The 16,222-nt window shown below is 48.3% G+C and overlaps 1 protein-coding gene across 1 annotated transcript; it reads left to right on the forward strand.

Annotated features, from left to right (window-relative positions):
• The first annotated feature begins 4,843 nt into the window (after positions 1–4,843).
• On the forward strand, positions 4,844–12,451 carry LOC138266865 (zona pellucida sperm-binding protein 3-like). The gene is made up of 8 exons (XM_069215574.1): positions 4,844–5,357; positions 5,951–6,069; positions 8,394–8,497; positions 8,589–8,766; positions 8,893–9,010; positions 10,563–10,651; positions 11,063–11,184; positions 11,722–12,451. The coding sequence occupies exons 1-8, from the start codon at positions 4,959–4,961 to the stop codon at positions 11,967–11,969; spliced, it is 1,377 nt and encodes a 458-aa protein (XP_069071675.1). The 5' UTR covers positions 4,844–4,958; the 3' UTR covers positions 11,970–12,451.
• The last annotated feature ends 3,771 nt before the right edge of the window (positions 12,452–16,222 follow it).

Genomic DNA, 16,222 nt, shown 5'->3' on the forward strand with positions numbered 1-16,222 from the left:
TGTGTGGCCTCGATTGTGAAAATGGGTACTAAACTTCAAAGTAGCTCTGTATGGAGGCATTAAAGTATGTCTTGCCCAGAGCCCCAAAACTCCTGAAGATAACATTGGTCTGAGTGGAATTTCGTCATAACCAATTCCGCCTTTCATCCTTCTGAGGATGATAAAATGAGCGCCATGCATTTATGGGGTATTCTGAAAACTATGATGGATTGATTGGGTGCAATAGAATTGGGTGATGATAGCACTTTCTATAGATCGAATTTTCATTGTTATTATTTCAACTCCCCAGAGCAAGTTGCTCCCATGCCCCAGCGCCTTGAGACCCTCAGGGGTGATTAGCCGCGCTTTACAAAAATTGATTGATTGAAGTTATTATGCTGTTTTGTGAGTCTTTGTGGCTGTTAAGAAGGTAAGTGTACTAAACTGCATGTTTCCTGAAATCTCGCTCCATTTACCCATATTTGCCTTGGTGGGATGGGTGAAAGAAAAGACTATTATACAGCGCTTACTGGTGTGTGCTTTAGAGACACTGCACGTGAGGTGTTTCAGTAAATATAACTCATGGATATTGCGGCTCCTGCCTCTGATTTCTGAGGAAGATGTTCCATACATGTGTTCGTACTCTTTAGACCAACAGGGAGCGAGGTGATACGACTTAATCCACTTGGAGAGTGTTAACAATGTTTCGACCCATATGCCCACCACTTGGTCTTCATCAGGTCACACAAGAAAAGTTGGAGCTACTCTTCATCTAAATTGTAATGAGTTTTTTTTTAAGTTTTCATATTCCAAAGTTTTAGAAAATCCAAATCGATTAAGGGGTGACTGATACGTGTGGCCCTACAAATGTTACGTATTTGACCTACATACAGTACCCATCATCACACTTCATCTGCAGTAGATTGGTTTCATTCACATGCGTGAGACCGCCAGCCTGCCGTATAATCGCTAGATGTACGTTCTACGCACACACTGTGCATGAAAATAATTGTTGTCACAATATGCAAACTGTTTTTGAGTTGTCATTGTTTAGAAACATGGTTCTTTCTATTTATCGGATACCGAACAGGATTTGTTTCTGATATTTTTCAGTATGTGTTAGACAACTGGTACATTATCTTTTACTTGTAGTGAAGTTTTCTTTATAATTTGCCTTTGTTCTTCTTATCCCTGTCTGCATCATCCCTCGGCTCACATCTACAGCCATGGAGATGTGACATTATCAGTGGTGACATCTCTGGATATTTACAGGTGTCCCCCATAAGCTGTGCCATTGTCATTTACAGGATAAACTCACAAAATAACCTCCCCTGACTCTCAGAATTAACTTGTATTCATCCTGTTTCATTGTGTCTAAATAGTTAATTAAACAATGTAATTGCAAGAGAGATCAAGTGAAGAGAGATATTGAGGCTGTCCAAGAGGGACATTGTACAACGTCGCGTGGATGTCACACTAAGTGAGAGCAACGTGAGATGGTCGATGCCTTCAGGATGACGAAGACGGCGCGGACCAGTCCTTTTATCCTCTCCGGGACCCTGTAGAAGCAATGGCCCCTTCGCAAATCCACCAGGTTTAACAGTGGACCTGGTTTCACTTAATGTTATCAGCATTTGCATAGCGCCTTATACTATTAATGTGGCACCAAAGCGCTTTCTTAATTTGGAAGCCCTGCTCATGCAGTTCTGAATTGGTCATAAGTCACGTGTGAATGGTTGTTTGGGGGTGTGTGGTTAGAAGAAATGTGTTAAGCGCTAGACAACAATTCATGTTGGTTAATGTAAATACAAATGAGTTTGGTCCTTCAGAAGGTCTTTGTAGGACTTTGCCGTCACGTTGAGCGGGGTAAACAGTTATCCTTAGCCCGGCCTATAGGTTGAAGCCTGCATTACTAACCAGGTATGTAGCGAAGATGATAAATTGTGTGTAGGGGTGTAAGTTACATTTAAGGTTCAGGACCAATGTCCCTGAACCTCCACTTCACATTCGTCTGGATGCTCAATTTCATCTCTCCTGGTCTTCATCCTCACAGTCCTGCCCACCTATTTGGCCCTCCGTTGGGTCTTTGGCCAATCAGAGCCTTGTTGGTTATTCTCAAGAGGAGGTTGGGGATGCTGCCACTTTTACAACCCGAATACTGGGTGGGCAGTCTTTCATTTTCAGACTTCTGAGGTCTAAGACTTAAATGAGGGCTGTGACGAAGATGAGTACCAGTACTGAAGTAGTGATGAGTAATCAAAACGCTTCCACTTACGTCCCAGTTCCCTGAGGTCTTACTTCCTCCAGGTTTACTCCTACAGCGCAATTTCCATGTAGGTCCAACATCACCATGGGCCTGAGTTCCCTATAGGCAGGGTCAGTGGAATTATGCGAGTGTGTGCCCGTGGCGAATTTCGCATAATTAAAGGTTTGCCGCATTTGACACGATCCACCATCTATCACATAATCGGCAAAGTTTAACAAAAAAAATGTGTTTCTAGCTTATACCGTGCAAAAGTTACTAAAAAGGCAGTGACACGTGTTGCCGCTCAGCAGAGGGTTTTCTGCAAAGACTGACAGGTCACCTTTATGCTTCTAATTGACATATTTGGGTGTTTAACTGGTACTAATGAGGTGCAACCAATGCCCAGGCAGTGTTAACTGTAAAATGACAAATTAATACTATCACATAATGTGCCACATTACGCCGCATAATTTGCCTTATCTTGCTGTATACTTTACTGCACACTACCGCATAGTTTGGTGCTCTCCTGCCGCATAATTCCAGTGGCCCTGGGTGTTCTAGAAACAGGCCCCCTTCCTTTTTGACAAGAGGCAGTTTCCTAGTAGGCCCAGTTTTCATTTTGGTCTTTTCCTCTATAAGCCTCATTTCCCTTTGACCCTATTTCCCAGTAGGCCAACTCCCTTACTGACCCGGCTATCCGCCTAATTTCCGGGAGGCAAAATTCCCCAGAAAGCGGAACACCGTCCACGGCTTCTTTCCTGGTGGCCACTGACGCACTAGGGCTGCAAAATGTGGAAGAAAAGGGGAAGCAGGGGCCGTGGGACCCGCGAGGGGCCGACGTGACACCCCGGCCGGGCCATCCATCACTCGCTCCCACTTCATCGAATTTAGCGGCCGGACAAAGGCCTTTTCCGCCAGGCCGTAGTGGGTCCTGAATGGACATGGCTGCCCCATCCCCTTTCACTGGGGCCGGGGACCACATCTTTGGAGAAAGATGGACTCTTTTTTAACGGGGTTCCATTGTCGCTGGCCCCCTCCAAAATTCCTCGAGCCACCCTGTTTGCACCCCAACCTGCGTCACACGGCCTACGTATGTTGGCAGTTGTCATTATAAATTAAGGTGGCCTTTGTGAATGCAACATGGGCTGGGGTTTGTTTCACCCAAAGGCAGCGGCTTGGCAACCTGCTTTTTTGGGGATCAGCAGAATGACGTGTGTTGGAAAAAAAAAAAGAGGGTCTGCTGGGGCCATGTTAATTTTCCTGGGAAGTCACGCCACTTGACATGCAGCTCCGATTCACAAAACCTGTGAGAAGTGATTTTCCTAGAAAATGCCTTCCCCGTGCCTAGTGTTACAAAAGTTGACACATTTGCCTAGTGCTTTTAGCTAAAAATCACTTTGCATTGTGGGATTTGTAGTTTCCTTTTTAGACAAGGTCAGTGGGGACTCAAAAGTCCAACATGCAAAGTCCGTTTGGCTACAAAGCCTGGGCCGCCTGAAAGTGCTAGACTGGCCTGGGGTTAGTTCGTGTTTACACACTCTGAATTCTGGGATTTGTGGTTTTAATAATGTGTTCATTATACATCCCGAACTACAAGCCTCAAAATGTAAAGTGTTGCCAGCTGAAAAGTCACGACAGGCCAGAAGTCTCGCTTATAGCTGGTGCTCTCTGTTCCGGTCTCTGCATTTCTTTATTCTGTGATTTTTGTATTAGCATGTCATTTATTCTGTCTCCATACAACTTCAAACATGTTTTGAGAGGACTTTCATTTCTCAAAAATATTTCTAGGCCGTGCTTTCAAGCGATTGATGTTGCGTTTGCAGGGGGGGAGATTTGACGGTTCTGCTTTTCCATCTTACAACTTAAGTGCACTATGGGAACTGTAGTCTTTATTTTGCATTCTTCGATTCACGTGTACTTCAAAAACTATCTAAGAAGTCAGAGTATGTTCAACAGGAACAGAAGACTTGTTCTCGCGCCCCAAGCACTTGTGGCCATATGTCACCCAATATTGGTAAACCAATGGAAGACTTGTCCATGAACTAATCATTCAAGAAATGGAATGTGGAAGGCATCTCATGGAGTTAGACAGGCGTGCACGGAGCTTCCGGTTCCGGTTGTATTTACTCACTTCTGACACTGACCTGTTATAGACGCCGATTGGTCCTGTGCCACGAGTGACCCCTACAACCACTCGATTTTTTAGCCAGTAGGATGATGCATTCTGGGACTTGTAGTTCCACTTCTAAAATTGGAACGATTGACTCAAATATCAAAACGTGCAAACTGTTGTTGTTCTGGCTGACCGGCTAAAGGTGCCACTCGTGACACGGAACCACTTGGCAGCGATGCCAGCTTGAAAGGAACGGAGGACGGGGTGGGTTACACACATCTTAAGGCGTGTTTTGCAGACTTGAAAGTAGTCTCAAGCTTATAGATGCAGGTTTTCCGTTTAAAGTTTGGAGCTCAATTGTACATCTTGTAAATACTTGGACGGTGGGGTATTTTTTTAGCCCCCTCTCATGAGCCTGGTCTAACCTGAGGGCAGCTAAATAACGGTTTTTAATTGGCTCTGGGTGAGCTAAGAAGGGGCTGTCAGTGGGCTGGGATTGGCTTCAGGTGGGAGTGAACCGGAAGGGCCTGCATTGACACAGGCCAGCCGGGAGCAGTCCCAGGTGCGGGGATTTAAAAGCTGTCTTGGCTTCACTCCTCCATTCTGTGTGATCTTGGCGTCATGGGGTGGCGTTGCTTCCTGGGTGCCGGTCTGTGGCTGATTCACTTTGGGCTCTGTCTGGATGAGGTGGGCCCTGTGCGGGACTCTTCCCCGTGGAGCTCCCTGAGGACCTGGTTTCCTGGCTCCCACTCCCAGGTGGGGGTGGCCAGCAGCGGTCCCTGGGTCTCACCTGGAGGCCGGGGGAGGTCCAGGGCCCTCCCCGCGCTGCAGCCGGTGGCTGTGCAGTGCCAAGGTGACAGCATGGTGGTCACGGTCCAGAGGGACCTCTTTGGCACGGGGAGGTTGGTCTTGCCGGGTGACCTCTGGCTGGGGGCAGCTTTCTGCAGCTACACCTCGGTCAGCGTGGACAACACGGTCATCTTCCAGACCGCGCTGCACGACTGCGGCAACACCAAGGAGGTGAGTGTGCGACCTGCTGAGCTATTGCCTGCTGTCTCTGGTACGTGTCCTGTGCCCACGTGCTCCGGGTGCTGATGCTGCCAAGACAAAAGAAAGCTAAGTATTAGAAGGCTAACAAAAGACTTCCTGAATCTACTGCTAATGTAACGTCAGTCGGTGTATGGTCCCCTCTCTTAAACTTGAGATACAGGTCTCCTTTTTCATTCTGGATTTGTTTTGTCATCCCAGGGACGTGTTCTGCAACCTAATGCATTCTGGGAGCTGTAGTTTTTGCTATCGGTGAATTGCAGCAGGCGTTCGACAAATGTGACAAAGTTGTGCGTTTGTTACGAGTTGTTTCTGGTGGGGAGGTCCGCTGCTCAAATCTTGGTTTGAAGAATTAATTTCCCCCAAAATATCTTTCTTTGGGCGTCCTTATATTGAGCTGCGTAACATTCTGCACCTGAAGCATCCGGGATAACTAATTCTGAGCTTACGGCACATCTTTTCAGAAGATGTAAAAGGCCTCATTGGAGATGGGGGGGGGGGGGGGGGGTCGGAGTGCCTCGTCTCGAGCCACCGTCCTCCGGTTGACCAGCATCTCTGTTTCCTAGGTTACCCCGAAGTTGGTCATATATAGCTCCATCCTGACCTACATGCCCACCCCGTCCAGCAATCGCGTCATCACCAGGACCAACCAGATGTCCGTCCTGCTTCAGTGCATCTACCCCAGGTGAGTGCAGCCTCCGGCGGCACGAGGTGTCCCCCACTGCTGTCTTTCGGAGGGGGAGGGCTCTGGACCGGCTCTCAGAATGCATCCTTCTACCACCTGTGAATGTTACCCGCTGCTGTCCGCGAGACGGGAACCCGGGGAGGGCCTGAGCTCTCAGTGGGTGGCAGGGATGCCAATCTTGGACCGTGTGGTAACCTTTCTCTGCGGGATCAACTGAATGATTTTGCAACTTTTTTTTTTTTTTTACTAACTTTTTTTATTTTTTTTATTTAAGAGTTAGTCCGGTTTTCTGTAAGTTAACCAATCAGAATGTTAGAATATCTTTATGAATCAGACACCCAAGGGGTGTTTCTTTTTCTATTAAGACAACTTGATTCCGTACATTCTGCACCAAGCGCTTTAAACCGCGTCTGTGCCACTCATCACGCAAGCTGTGTGATTTCCCCCGGGCCACCCCCATGTGAGTATTGGCTTTTCATGTCTCGGCCAGGATAATGCATAGTATATCCATAAAAAATAAATATATATTTATCCTGCCAACAACCGTAAGGTTTATGCAATGGTGTGTCCATTCGGGGGCCATTACACTAACTTAATTAAGTCTGATAACTTGTCGGGGGCGCAGTATCTTCTGTTCAAGCTTCCTTACACTAGGTTGTGGGTGTTACATGGACGTGGCAGACACCAGCAAACATGTCCACGAGGCAGCGACCACGCCGGGGCTGTGACCAGCCAGGGGCTTGTCCAAGGGCGGAATATCAGAGGGGTGAGAGTCTGAAATGCCCAACAAGGAAGCCTGTGCACCCAGTAACAAAAGCCTTTGAGGGGCTGGAGGTAAAGGGCAGAGATCTGAATGTGCAATAAAACCTAAAAATTAGGACTTTGGCAAAACTTTGCCGGCTAAACTGAAACTTTGCACATCCCAACCAAAGATCACGCCATAGACCCCAAATTTACTCTCCATCACCCACGCCATATAGATGCATAAAGCCACCCGCCTTATGCTTGCTGGGCAATCTGCATGCCCACACAGGGCACAGTCATGGCACCCCGGTGGCACCATGGACAATGAGGCCGGTAGGACTCTTGTGCAGGGTGAGCAACAAAATACATTATGGTTGTATGTGCCACAAGACCGTAAGAGATTCCGTTTATCAAAGCTGAGTATGGAGTGCTGTTATTTACCAGGGTATTAAAAAGAGCGCCTTGTTTCTGACACACTTGGAAATAACAAACACGAATGATGGATGGAATGCGGAACCCATCAAACATTTACCCCCAGTCACAGATCTGGGTTTAATCCATCGTTCTTTTGCTCTCTGTGCCACCCCAGTTTGGACCCAGCCATATGCAAATCAGTCTTGACCCTGTTCCTCATGGGAACAGTCCAGCCCGAACTGCCAGGCCAGGTCCTCCCTGGACTAGAAATGAGCATCCTGGGAGCAGTTTCAGGGTATCACCCTTCATCAGCCAAGCTAGCTTGAATCCAGTGACAGTGACCCATGCCGAGACCCATGTCTGGGCATACCTGGCAAACCTATGTCAACAAAGGCAAACAAACGCAAATGATGGACGGAATGCGCAACCAATCAAACATTCACCCCCCCCCCCCCCATTCACAGATCTGGGTTTAATCCATCAATTCTGTTGCTCATCCTGCCACCCCAATTCTGTCAATCGTGTTCTTTTTACACTTGACAATAGGGCCCAAGTAGACCAGCTGCATTAGACAGGGGGTGATGGTGAGCAGAGAGACGGTGCTGTATCTGCATGTAGATGTTGTGACTCGGTCTTTGTCTCCCCTTCCTCTCAGTGGAGTTGAGCCTTTGTGTCTGTAACAGACGCACACTCAGTGGCCACCCTGAGAACTGAAGTGCCACTGAGATCTTGGAAACTTCTGCAGGGAACAAGCATCTGGATGTCCTCTGTGGGTTAATGGGGAGGCACTCTGGCACACAACAGCAGTTTGAGATTGGACCAGCATGGCCTTCTGCAGTAAAAAGGGCAGGACCCCAAGTTTCAGGTCTGCTTCATGGCAGTAATCAACTCTAAAAATTGTTGAGTGGGGGGGTCGTCCACCCATACATCCACCCTGAAAATACCCCCACACTCCCTTGAGCAGTGGCTGTAGGCCATGCATGAAGAGCTGGGAGGGGTGAACGAGTCTTTGATGCAGTGTTGGTTAAGCTTTCTCTGGAGAAGGGGTGTTGTCCACACTACATTTGTGTGGGATCTGATTAGAGGGTCCTCTTGGTTCTGTTTATTGCCCCCCCCCCCCCCCCCCCAGCCTAGATCTATTGTTAAGGGTTTCTCCTCTCTTACAGGCATGCCAACGTGAGCAGCAAGGCCATCAAGCCCACCTGGGTCCCTCTCCGTACTACAGTGTTTGCCGATGGGATGCTAAGCTTCTCTTTTCGCCTGATGACTGGTAGGTGAAGTGTGGTTTGGCGGTACCTTCAGGCAGAGGGCCCTTTCAATGCGTTGCACCCACTCCTCAATCTCTCTACTTGGCTTTCCAGATGACTGGACTTCCTCTAGGAGCACCACAACCTTCCAGCTTGGGGATGTCTTCCACCTAGAAGCCTCAGTCGATGCTGCAAGCCACTATCCTCTCAGGATCTACGTGGACAGTTGTATGGCCTCCCCTACAGTGGACCCAGACTCTACTCTCCAGTATGACATAGTTTCCTCCCATGGGTAAGATGTAGTTGGTTTTCTTATGCATTTGTGCCCTAGTGGGAAATGTCAGTGTCAGGAAGCCAGAGGTTCATTATGCCATTCTTCCTCTTTTTTTTTTTTTTTTTTTTTTTTTTTTAAATCTAGATGCCTGGTAGATGGGAAGATGTCCGAGTCGTCAGCCTTTGTATCCCCTCGGGTGCAGCCAGACAAGCTTCGGTTTACAGTGGATGCCTTCCGGTTCATTGGTACCACCAACTCCCTGGTATGTCTTTTTTTTTTTTTTTTTTGCTTTGGTGAAACGTCTGACTCCATAAGTGTTTAGTCCACACAAGTCTGTATGCATGTCTGTGAGTCTTGAGTTGTAGACTTGAGATTGCATTTTATGTAAAGCACCATCAGCGCTGATACATTAATCACTCACATGTTTGAGAAAATGTTGCAGGAGTAAAAATGATCCAATGCCTGATTACAAAGTTCAAACGGAGCAGGGCTTTTAGTGTATCTAGAAGTAAAACTTTAACTGTGTTTCAGCTTTGGGGAAGATAAGCTGTCCTTCTTCTGGGCAAAACACTTGTGGTAAATTCTGGATTGTTAAAATAGCTCAATGGTACGGATGGTTTACCCCTGAGTCCCTTGAGGAAGTATCAATGTTTGTTCACTTGTCCTGGATTGACAAATCTTCACTATGGGCCCAGGAGTGCTTCAAGTGACGGGGTTGCCTGGGTTGCACGCCCTTACGGTGATCTGCGCCCCCTCATTTTGTAAGTCCTGACCATAGCATGGCAATCTGTACTTCAAAGTCTCCCGAGTTTTGTTCAGGTTGTGGGTCAAACCAATGGACCCTCCTAGGGGTGGCTTGGCATGTCAGGAGTTGTGGGTACACAGAACCAGCCACAGTCTGTGCTAAGCTGGGGTTGGGCAACCCAGTCTCTTGCAGCTGATCTGTGGACAGTGCCGAAAAGAGCCTTATGCCCTCGGAACCAGCCAGAGCCCTCTAGGGTGGTATGTACCTTTTTTTTTTTTTGGATAAAAATTTCCAATATGGTCAGGTAATTTGCCCAATTTTGCTTTAATCTGATCATGCACCATCAAATGTTAAACTGGGGTGACATTTAGCAAATCATTTTTGGCTGCAGAGGACTGGAGCGAGCAGAAAATATTTGCTGGGAAACAAGTAGAAGAAAATGTGGGACAGTCCCCTTACTGGTATCTAACGTTGAAATGTTAATTACGCTGGAGTAACTAGGATGCGTAATTTCTGGTGGTAATCACAATATTTAGGCACATTTTGGGTAAAAATACCTACCGCAAGCGCACAGGAACATAGTTGAGTGGCTGCTGTCCTTGTTGTATTTAACAATATTTTCATTGCGCCCTCGGGTCCATTTTGGACACCAGGGAGCACTTTTGTTCCAAATAGCTGATAAATGCTGGGGTATGCCCCTTGCGTACTTCAGCTGTAACTATGCTCCAGCAAGATAGTCCCACCTGTATTTTAAATGCGAGGTTGCCTCTGGAATTCAGTTTATTTGAGACATTATAGGGTGTCTCATGTCATGTTCAAGTCATTTCACATAATGTTTTTCCAGAAGTGTTAGGAACACTTTCCTTGAGCACAGGCCTAGGGGGGGTCCAGTCTTTGTACAGTGGTAGCCTCTTCTCCTGTGGGACACTGGAAAGCGAATTTGTGGTCACCTGGGTTTTGCTCATCCAAACGAGGCTGCGTCACTTCCTCAGTATAACTTTGTGTGTGTTTTTTTGTTTTTTGTTTTTTTCTTCTCTTTTCTTTCTTCTCTTTTCTTTCTTGCACCCAGATATTCATTACCTGCAGCCTTAGGGCAGTCCCTGCAGACAGTGCCCCCAGTCCTGTGAGCAAGGCCTGCTCCTATCAAGCTCGCCGTGGGTGAGTGTGGACCTGGGAGTAGGAGGGTGGGTGCCTGGTGTGGACCGTGAAGCTGTATGTTAATGGATTTTAGGGTTCTGCATGGACTTTGGGTGGTGTGTAGAATTATAAAGATAAGGGGACGGTCTGTGGTCCTGTAAAGTTACACAGTTGTAGATCAATTGTGCTGTAGGATTCTTCCTGTACTGTAGCGTGGTGTGTAGTTTCAATGGCCTTGCACGATGGTTAGCTATGTGGTCCGTCTCTCCTGTAAGATGGGCTGTATGGTTGTCTGTGGCCTCTGATTGTCGGCTGTATGGTATGTGTGGCTTGCGGGCTGGTCTGTACGATGGTCTGAAACATACAATGGTCATCGGATGGGGTTTGTGGATACTGACAGACCTATGGTCCCTTCATCTCTTCCCTTTGCAGCTGGTCTCCAGTGGAGGGCCCCTCTTCCGTCTGTGGCTGCTGTGACTCTGGGAGCTGTGCCTCGCTTGGAGGGCCCAGGGCCTTGCACCAAGACTCTGCGCCTCGGAGGTTCGGGAAGAGAGGTCAGTAGCAGACAAGACTTGTGATCTTATGCATGCATGCATGGCTGGACTGTGATGCGGGGCTTTCTCCACAGCCATTTGTTACTCTTCGAGTTGCAGTGGTCTGTGTTTAGGTGTGAGACATTGTGGGCGTTGGGAGTTTGGAAGAAGCTAGGACTGGTTATTTGGTATGGGCTTTGGAACAAGCCAAGACTGGCTGATATCCCATTCCAAGAGGCAAGCTACATCTCCTTGCAAAAGCCTGCATGCTAGAAGTGATGGTGGGGATCTGAGAAGTGTGTGGGAGCAAGGAATCTGTCCTGGTGGGGGGGGGGAGGAGGGTTGTTGTAACATTACCTATCCTTGCTATTAGGCTCCAGGGACAGCTTTGGGTGGGGTGGAGCAGGAGAGCTCACCCGAAGGTAAATGCTAGTTCTGAGTGGCTCAGTGTTGATGCGTGCTTCTCCGAAGCTACCTAAGGGTTGTGCGGGAGTTGTCCTGTTAGCTGGGTGCCTCCTTTTGTAAGAACTATAAGTAATGGTAGATGTTTGTCTGCAGGGGAGCCGACGGATGAGTTCCAAGTTCTTGCAGTTGGGCCCCTCATCGTTTTGAGTGAGAATGATGCTGCAGGGGCAGATGTGCCACCACCGGATATCCTTGCTCTGTCGGATGGAGAGCCCAGGAGCATGCTGGGATTGGAGCCTCAATTCCTGGCATCTGAGGTGGCTCAAGAGGACGAGCACCATCACATACAGGACCGCACTGTGGACTTTGAAATGGAGGGAAGGGGCCCCCTGAGGTTATGAACTTGGAGGTTGGCCTAAATGAGCTATTGTCTGTGGACCATAGGTTAATGGAGGACATTGAGCTCCTTGAAATGGAGCAGGGGAAGAGGATCTAGTGAAACCACCAATGGAGGGGTACATGGAGGATTCCCTGGTGCTGGGATCCCAGGCAAAGGATTGGAAGCCGGGCTGCAAGAGAATTCCCAGGCACATATCCCTGGCCCTGGAATTGCACCAAGAGGCAACCACCTGAATCTTACCCCTCTTAAACTAGTTGAGAAGTTTGGGATTCCTAAAAACTGGTCAAAAAACAGTCCTGAGGTTCTGCATGAGCACGTTGCCCATCCTGGATCTCTGACGCTGGATCAGCCTGAAGCCCACCCAGAAGGCAGTCCTAGAGTGCACATTGCCCAGCTGGGACCTCTGGAGGTGATGGACAGAACTGAATCCGATCCTAAGGGTCACATTGCTCAGCTAGGACCACTGAAGGTGCTAGACGTACCTGAAACCTGATCCTACAAGGGTCACATTGTCCCAGCTAGACCACTGAAGGTGTTGGATGAAACCGACCCAAACAAGCTCACTGCTCAGCTCGGTCATCTGGACAAACCTGTAACTATTTCTAAGGTGTACACTGCCCAGCTCGGACCACTGAAGGTCCTAGACAGAACTGAAACTGATCCTCAAGTAACTAATATTCAGCTGGGATCACTGGAGGTGAAGGACAAACCTGAAACCCATCCCAAAGAGAGCAATCCCAAAGCTGCTGTTGAATGATTCCCAGCTTGGACCGCTGGAAGTCGCAGAAGATGGCATAACTCTAGGTAAAAAGCTCTCGAAGGTCGCTGAATCTCTCCCAGATGCAGAGGGGCTCCGTAGTGTTCATGGATCGCACACAGTCCATTCTGGGCCTGTCGTGGTGGTGGAATGAGAAGCAAAGCTCTGAAAGTGATGTGTTGACAACCTTGCTGAACGTTGGCCCAGTTGTAGACTTGGAGAAGCCTCGCCCACAGCTGGGACAATCAGCGGAAGATGCTGCAGGTTGTGAATGTTGGACCCATCGTGTGTTCAGGACTCCTTAATTACTGATGATACAAAAAGTACAGTGCTTAATGAACCATATTCTGAGGCCTTGCTGGAAGTATCCAATAGACCTGTGGGTGGGACCTACCACAGCTGGATGACGCAGTGATGAGAATGGAGTCTCCGGCTACGATGCTGGGTGAGGAACCTGCCTCTGGACCAATGCCTCAAGCAAACCATCTCCAACCACTGGGTGATCCTGAGGTGACTCCACTGCTGCAGGGCATCCAACTCCAGCCCCTGTTAGTAGAGGAGACTCTGCCTCCTATGGGCGAGGGGAGAGCACCCACCAAACCCGTAGGGACCCCGGTGGTAGGGCAGAGGCACACTGGAGGCTGGTGGAAGTGATGCTGCTGACTGTCGGTGGGGGTGGGTGCTGGCCTGCATATTGGTCCTGGGAGGGTTCTTGGTGTACCGGAAGAGACGACACTCCCTTATTTGAGCAGGATCAATAAATGTTTGTACACTAAGATTCTTAGCTTTGTATTTTGTTCTACTTCTAGGGGATATTTGTGTCTGTGTGAGCAGGAAGAATGGATATTGAAGGTTCAGATTTTACTTAATGGGGCAGTGAAAGTGGTCTGCAATTTGGTCTTTCATGCCCCACCCATTCTACAGAGGCAGGATACTTCCATATGCTGCTGGTAGAGAAAGTGTTTCAACTGAAGTTCCCTTGCAAGGGCAATGGACGTGTACCTTGCCATGAGTGCCCACTTGTACTATGTCTGGATCACTAATGCTGGGTTTTGTTGTCATTGGCAAACATGATTCACACGGTGTGTGCCCATGACATAAACCAGTCTCTCAAATTGCAGCCTTGCTGGACTAGAAGGGATGCCCGAAGCCCTGCCCTACAACCTTCACCAGAACTTTTCAGCACAGTGGGTAGCAGGTCACCATGTAGGCGTGCACAGGTCCTTTTTATATTCAATTACTGTAGTGAGGCTTACAGGCCAGCTCTCTTTTAAAGATTTGTGTTAGAAGTGGGGTGCAAAGTAGTATCTGGGGTGGGCTAGGTTTGGAGGGGGGTGGCAAGGGTGGGGGGGGGAGGTCTGCCCTGTACACGTCAAAGCATGATCTTCGATTTTAGTGCGAGATCACACGTGTCTGGCCTGGGCACATATCAGGAAGGGTATGGGGCTGAGAAGAGCATCATAAAGAACCGGACTGGGAGCCCTGATCTAACCTGGTGCACACATCACTGCGGCTGACATCCTGCCACATATATTCACTCCCATGGCCTGTGGTGTGGTACCCTCAGGTTTAGAGGACAGCCTGCTGTGACAGACGGCCTTCCAAGAGGAGCATGTGCTACAAACCAGCATAACACTTCAAATACTCCGACCCTAAATCATATTTGGTGTTGGAAATGGAATAAGAAGGGCAGGTTGAGACCCCAAAATGTGTCCTCGGCCGAGCAGACTGTGTGCTGTGGGAGGAGGAAAAAGCTCGGCAACACTTCTGCTGTGACCAGTACTTGGTGGGGGCTGCAAGACCTGCTAGCCTCCCTACAGGGTGAAGAGACATCCCAGGGGAGGAGCACATGTCCTGTAGCTCCAGTACCTGTTGACATGTGAAGACCAGTGTTCCTGTGAGGAGAGCGTTCTAGGGCGCAAGGTTTACTGGGGAGCCTTGCCAAATGGCTTCCCTGTGTGTAGAGCCGGTGCTACACCGATCAGTTTTTTAGGACTCACTCAGTCCTGTGTGTGAAGGACTGAGTCAGTGTACACTCCTCCAAAATTCCCCTGTCCCCTTGACACCTGTATGTCCCGAAAGTGGCCCGTGTCTATAGCGCTGGTAAAGGCTGGTGTGTGGTAAGGACTGAAGCCTTGTACGGTAGCAGTGAGGCAACCCGCTGTGCCAACAGGGGCCCACCTGGTAAAGACTGCTGTGCGGGAAGGGCTGAAGCCTTATTTGGGTGACCCTGTATTTCAGGAAGAACCGCTGAAGTGAGTCGTGTGATAAGGGCTTAAACCTGGTCAGTGGTGCAGCAACCTCTCATCCCAGGAGGGACTCGCATAGAAACCTTTGCTGTGATGATTGGGCTGAAGGCCCATGGACAGCAAGTGGAGGACCTTGGAGCAGCGTAGACTGAGTGTTTAGACCAGCGCTCACCACCCTCTTTCCTTCCCCCCCCCCCCCCCCCCACACACCCATTGGTTGATTTTGTTTATTGAAGGGAAGTGTTAGTTTTTACCCAAAGTCTTGGGTATAATGTGGTGCATCAACGCCTTTGCTTCAAGGTATCCTCACAAACCTGTCTCATCAGACAACTTGAGGTCTTTATTTTCCTCTGTGTTCTCCGACCACTTCTTCCACCGCAGGCTCGGTTTCATAATCTCTCTATATATATATATATATATATATATTTTTTTTTTTTTTTCCTTATGTTTTCATGCATCTGTGCCAGGTGGGCATGTTGCATTGCTCTTTCTCTCCCTAACTGCCCCTCCAGGCGCAGGCCGACACGGAGATTGACAATGGTTTTCTTCCAATTAATGGGCTGTTGCTCAATGTCAACATGGGCTCTCACCAGTGGGCATCATAGCATAACTTTATATTTGTTTCTGCAAATTCAGGAGTGCAAGATTAGTAGAGCACTAAAGGCTTAGTGTGACCGAACGGGGAAACAGCCCCAATGCCCCACTACTAGCTCCGCCACTAACCCTCTTCTATGACTCTGACCCTCCCTTAATTTCTCACCAGCCAGTGTCTGCACCAGCTTTCGTTTAGACAATTCACATCTTTTTAATTGTGAAACTTAAGTGACTAAAAATATTAGCTCTTATTCTACTACTGGAGTCACTATTGGCCTGCTAAAGAGATGCTGTCCACTTGGCATAGTATGTCATAAAGGTATGTTTGACTAACAATTCACGTACCCTTGTTGACATTCTTTCTGGTGAATACTTTATCTAACCACAGATTCCTCACCTCGTGGGTATCCACAGGCACCAGACAAGATCATCAAATTTAAAGCAGCGCTCCTGCATGCGGGAAGGTGTGACTGTGCAACAGTGTTGACATCATTCTGCTCTAGAAGTGACTGAGCTGCAAATATGCACCACTAGTGCTCTGTCAGTTTCTTTTTAGTTTTTGTGTACAATTTTCGGTGCCTTTTGAGGTGGAGTTTGATTCAATTAAATGAACTGGTGTGTGGCTTTCTAGACTGGGATCATTTCAGACAGAAT

The sequence above is a fragment of the Pleurodeles waltl genome, chromosome 12 (genome assembly GCF_031143425.1).
Source record: "Pleurodeles waltl isolate 20211129_DDA chromosome 12, aPleWal1.hap1.20221129, whole genome shotgun sequence".
Lineage (NCBI taxonomy): Eukaryota > Metazoa > Chordata > Amphibia > Caudata > Salamandridae > Pleurodeles > Pleurodeles waltl.

Bases quoted from the DNA above. Each gene is read 5' to 3' on its own strand.
- LOC138266865 (XM_069215574.1), top strand. From the start codon at position 4,959: ATGGGGTGGCGTTGCTTCCTGGGTGCCGGTCTGTGGCTGATTCACTTT. The intron at 9,011-10,562 runs GTATGTCTTTTT...TCTTGCACCCAG, and splicing joins TTGGTACCACCAACTCCCTG to ATATTCATTACCTGCAGCCT. The intron at 11,185-11,721 runs GTCAGTAGCAGA...GTTTGTCTGCAG, and splicing joins TCGGAGGTTCGGGAAGAGAG to GGGAGCCGACGGATGAGTTC.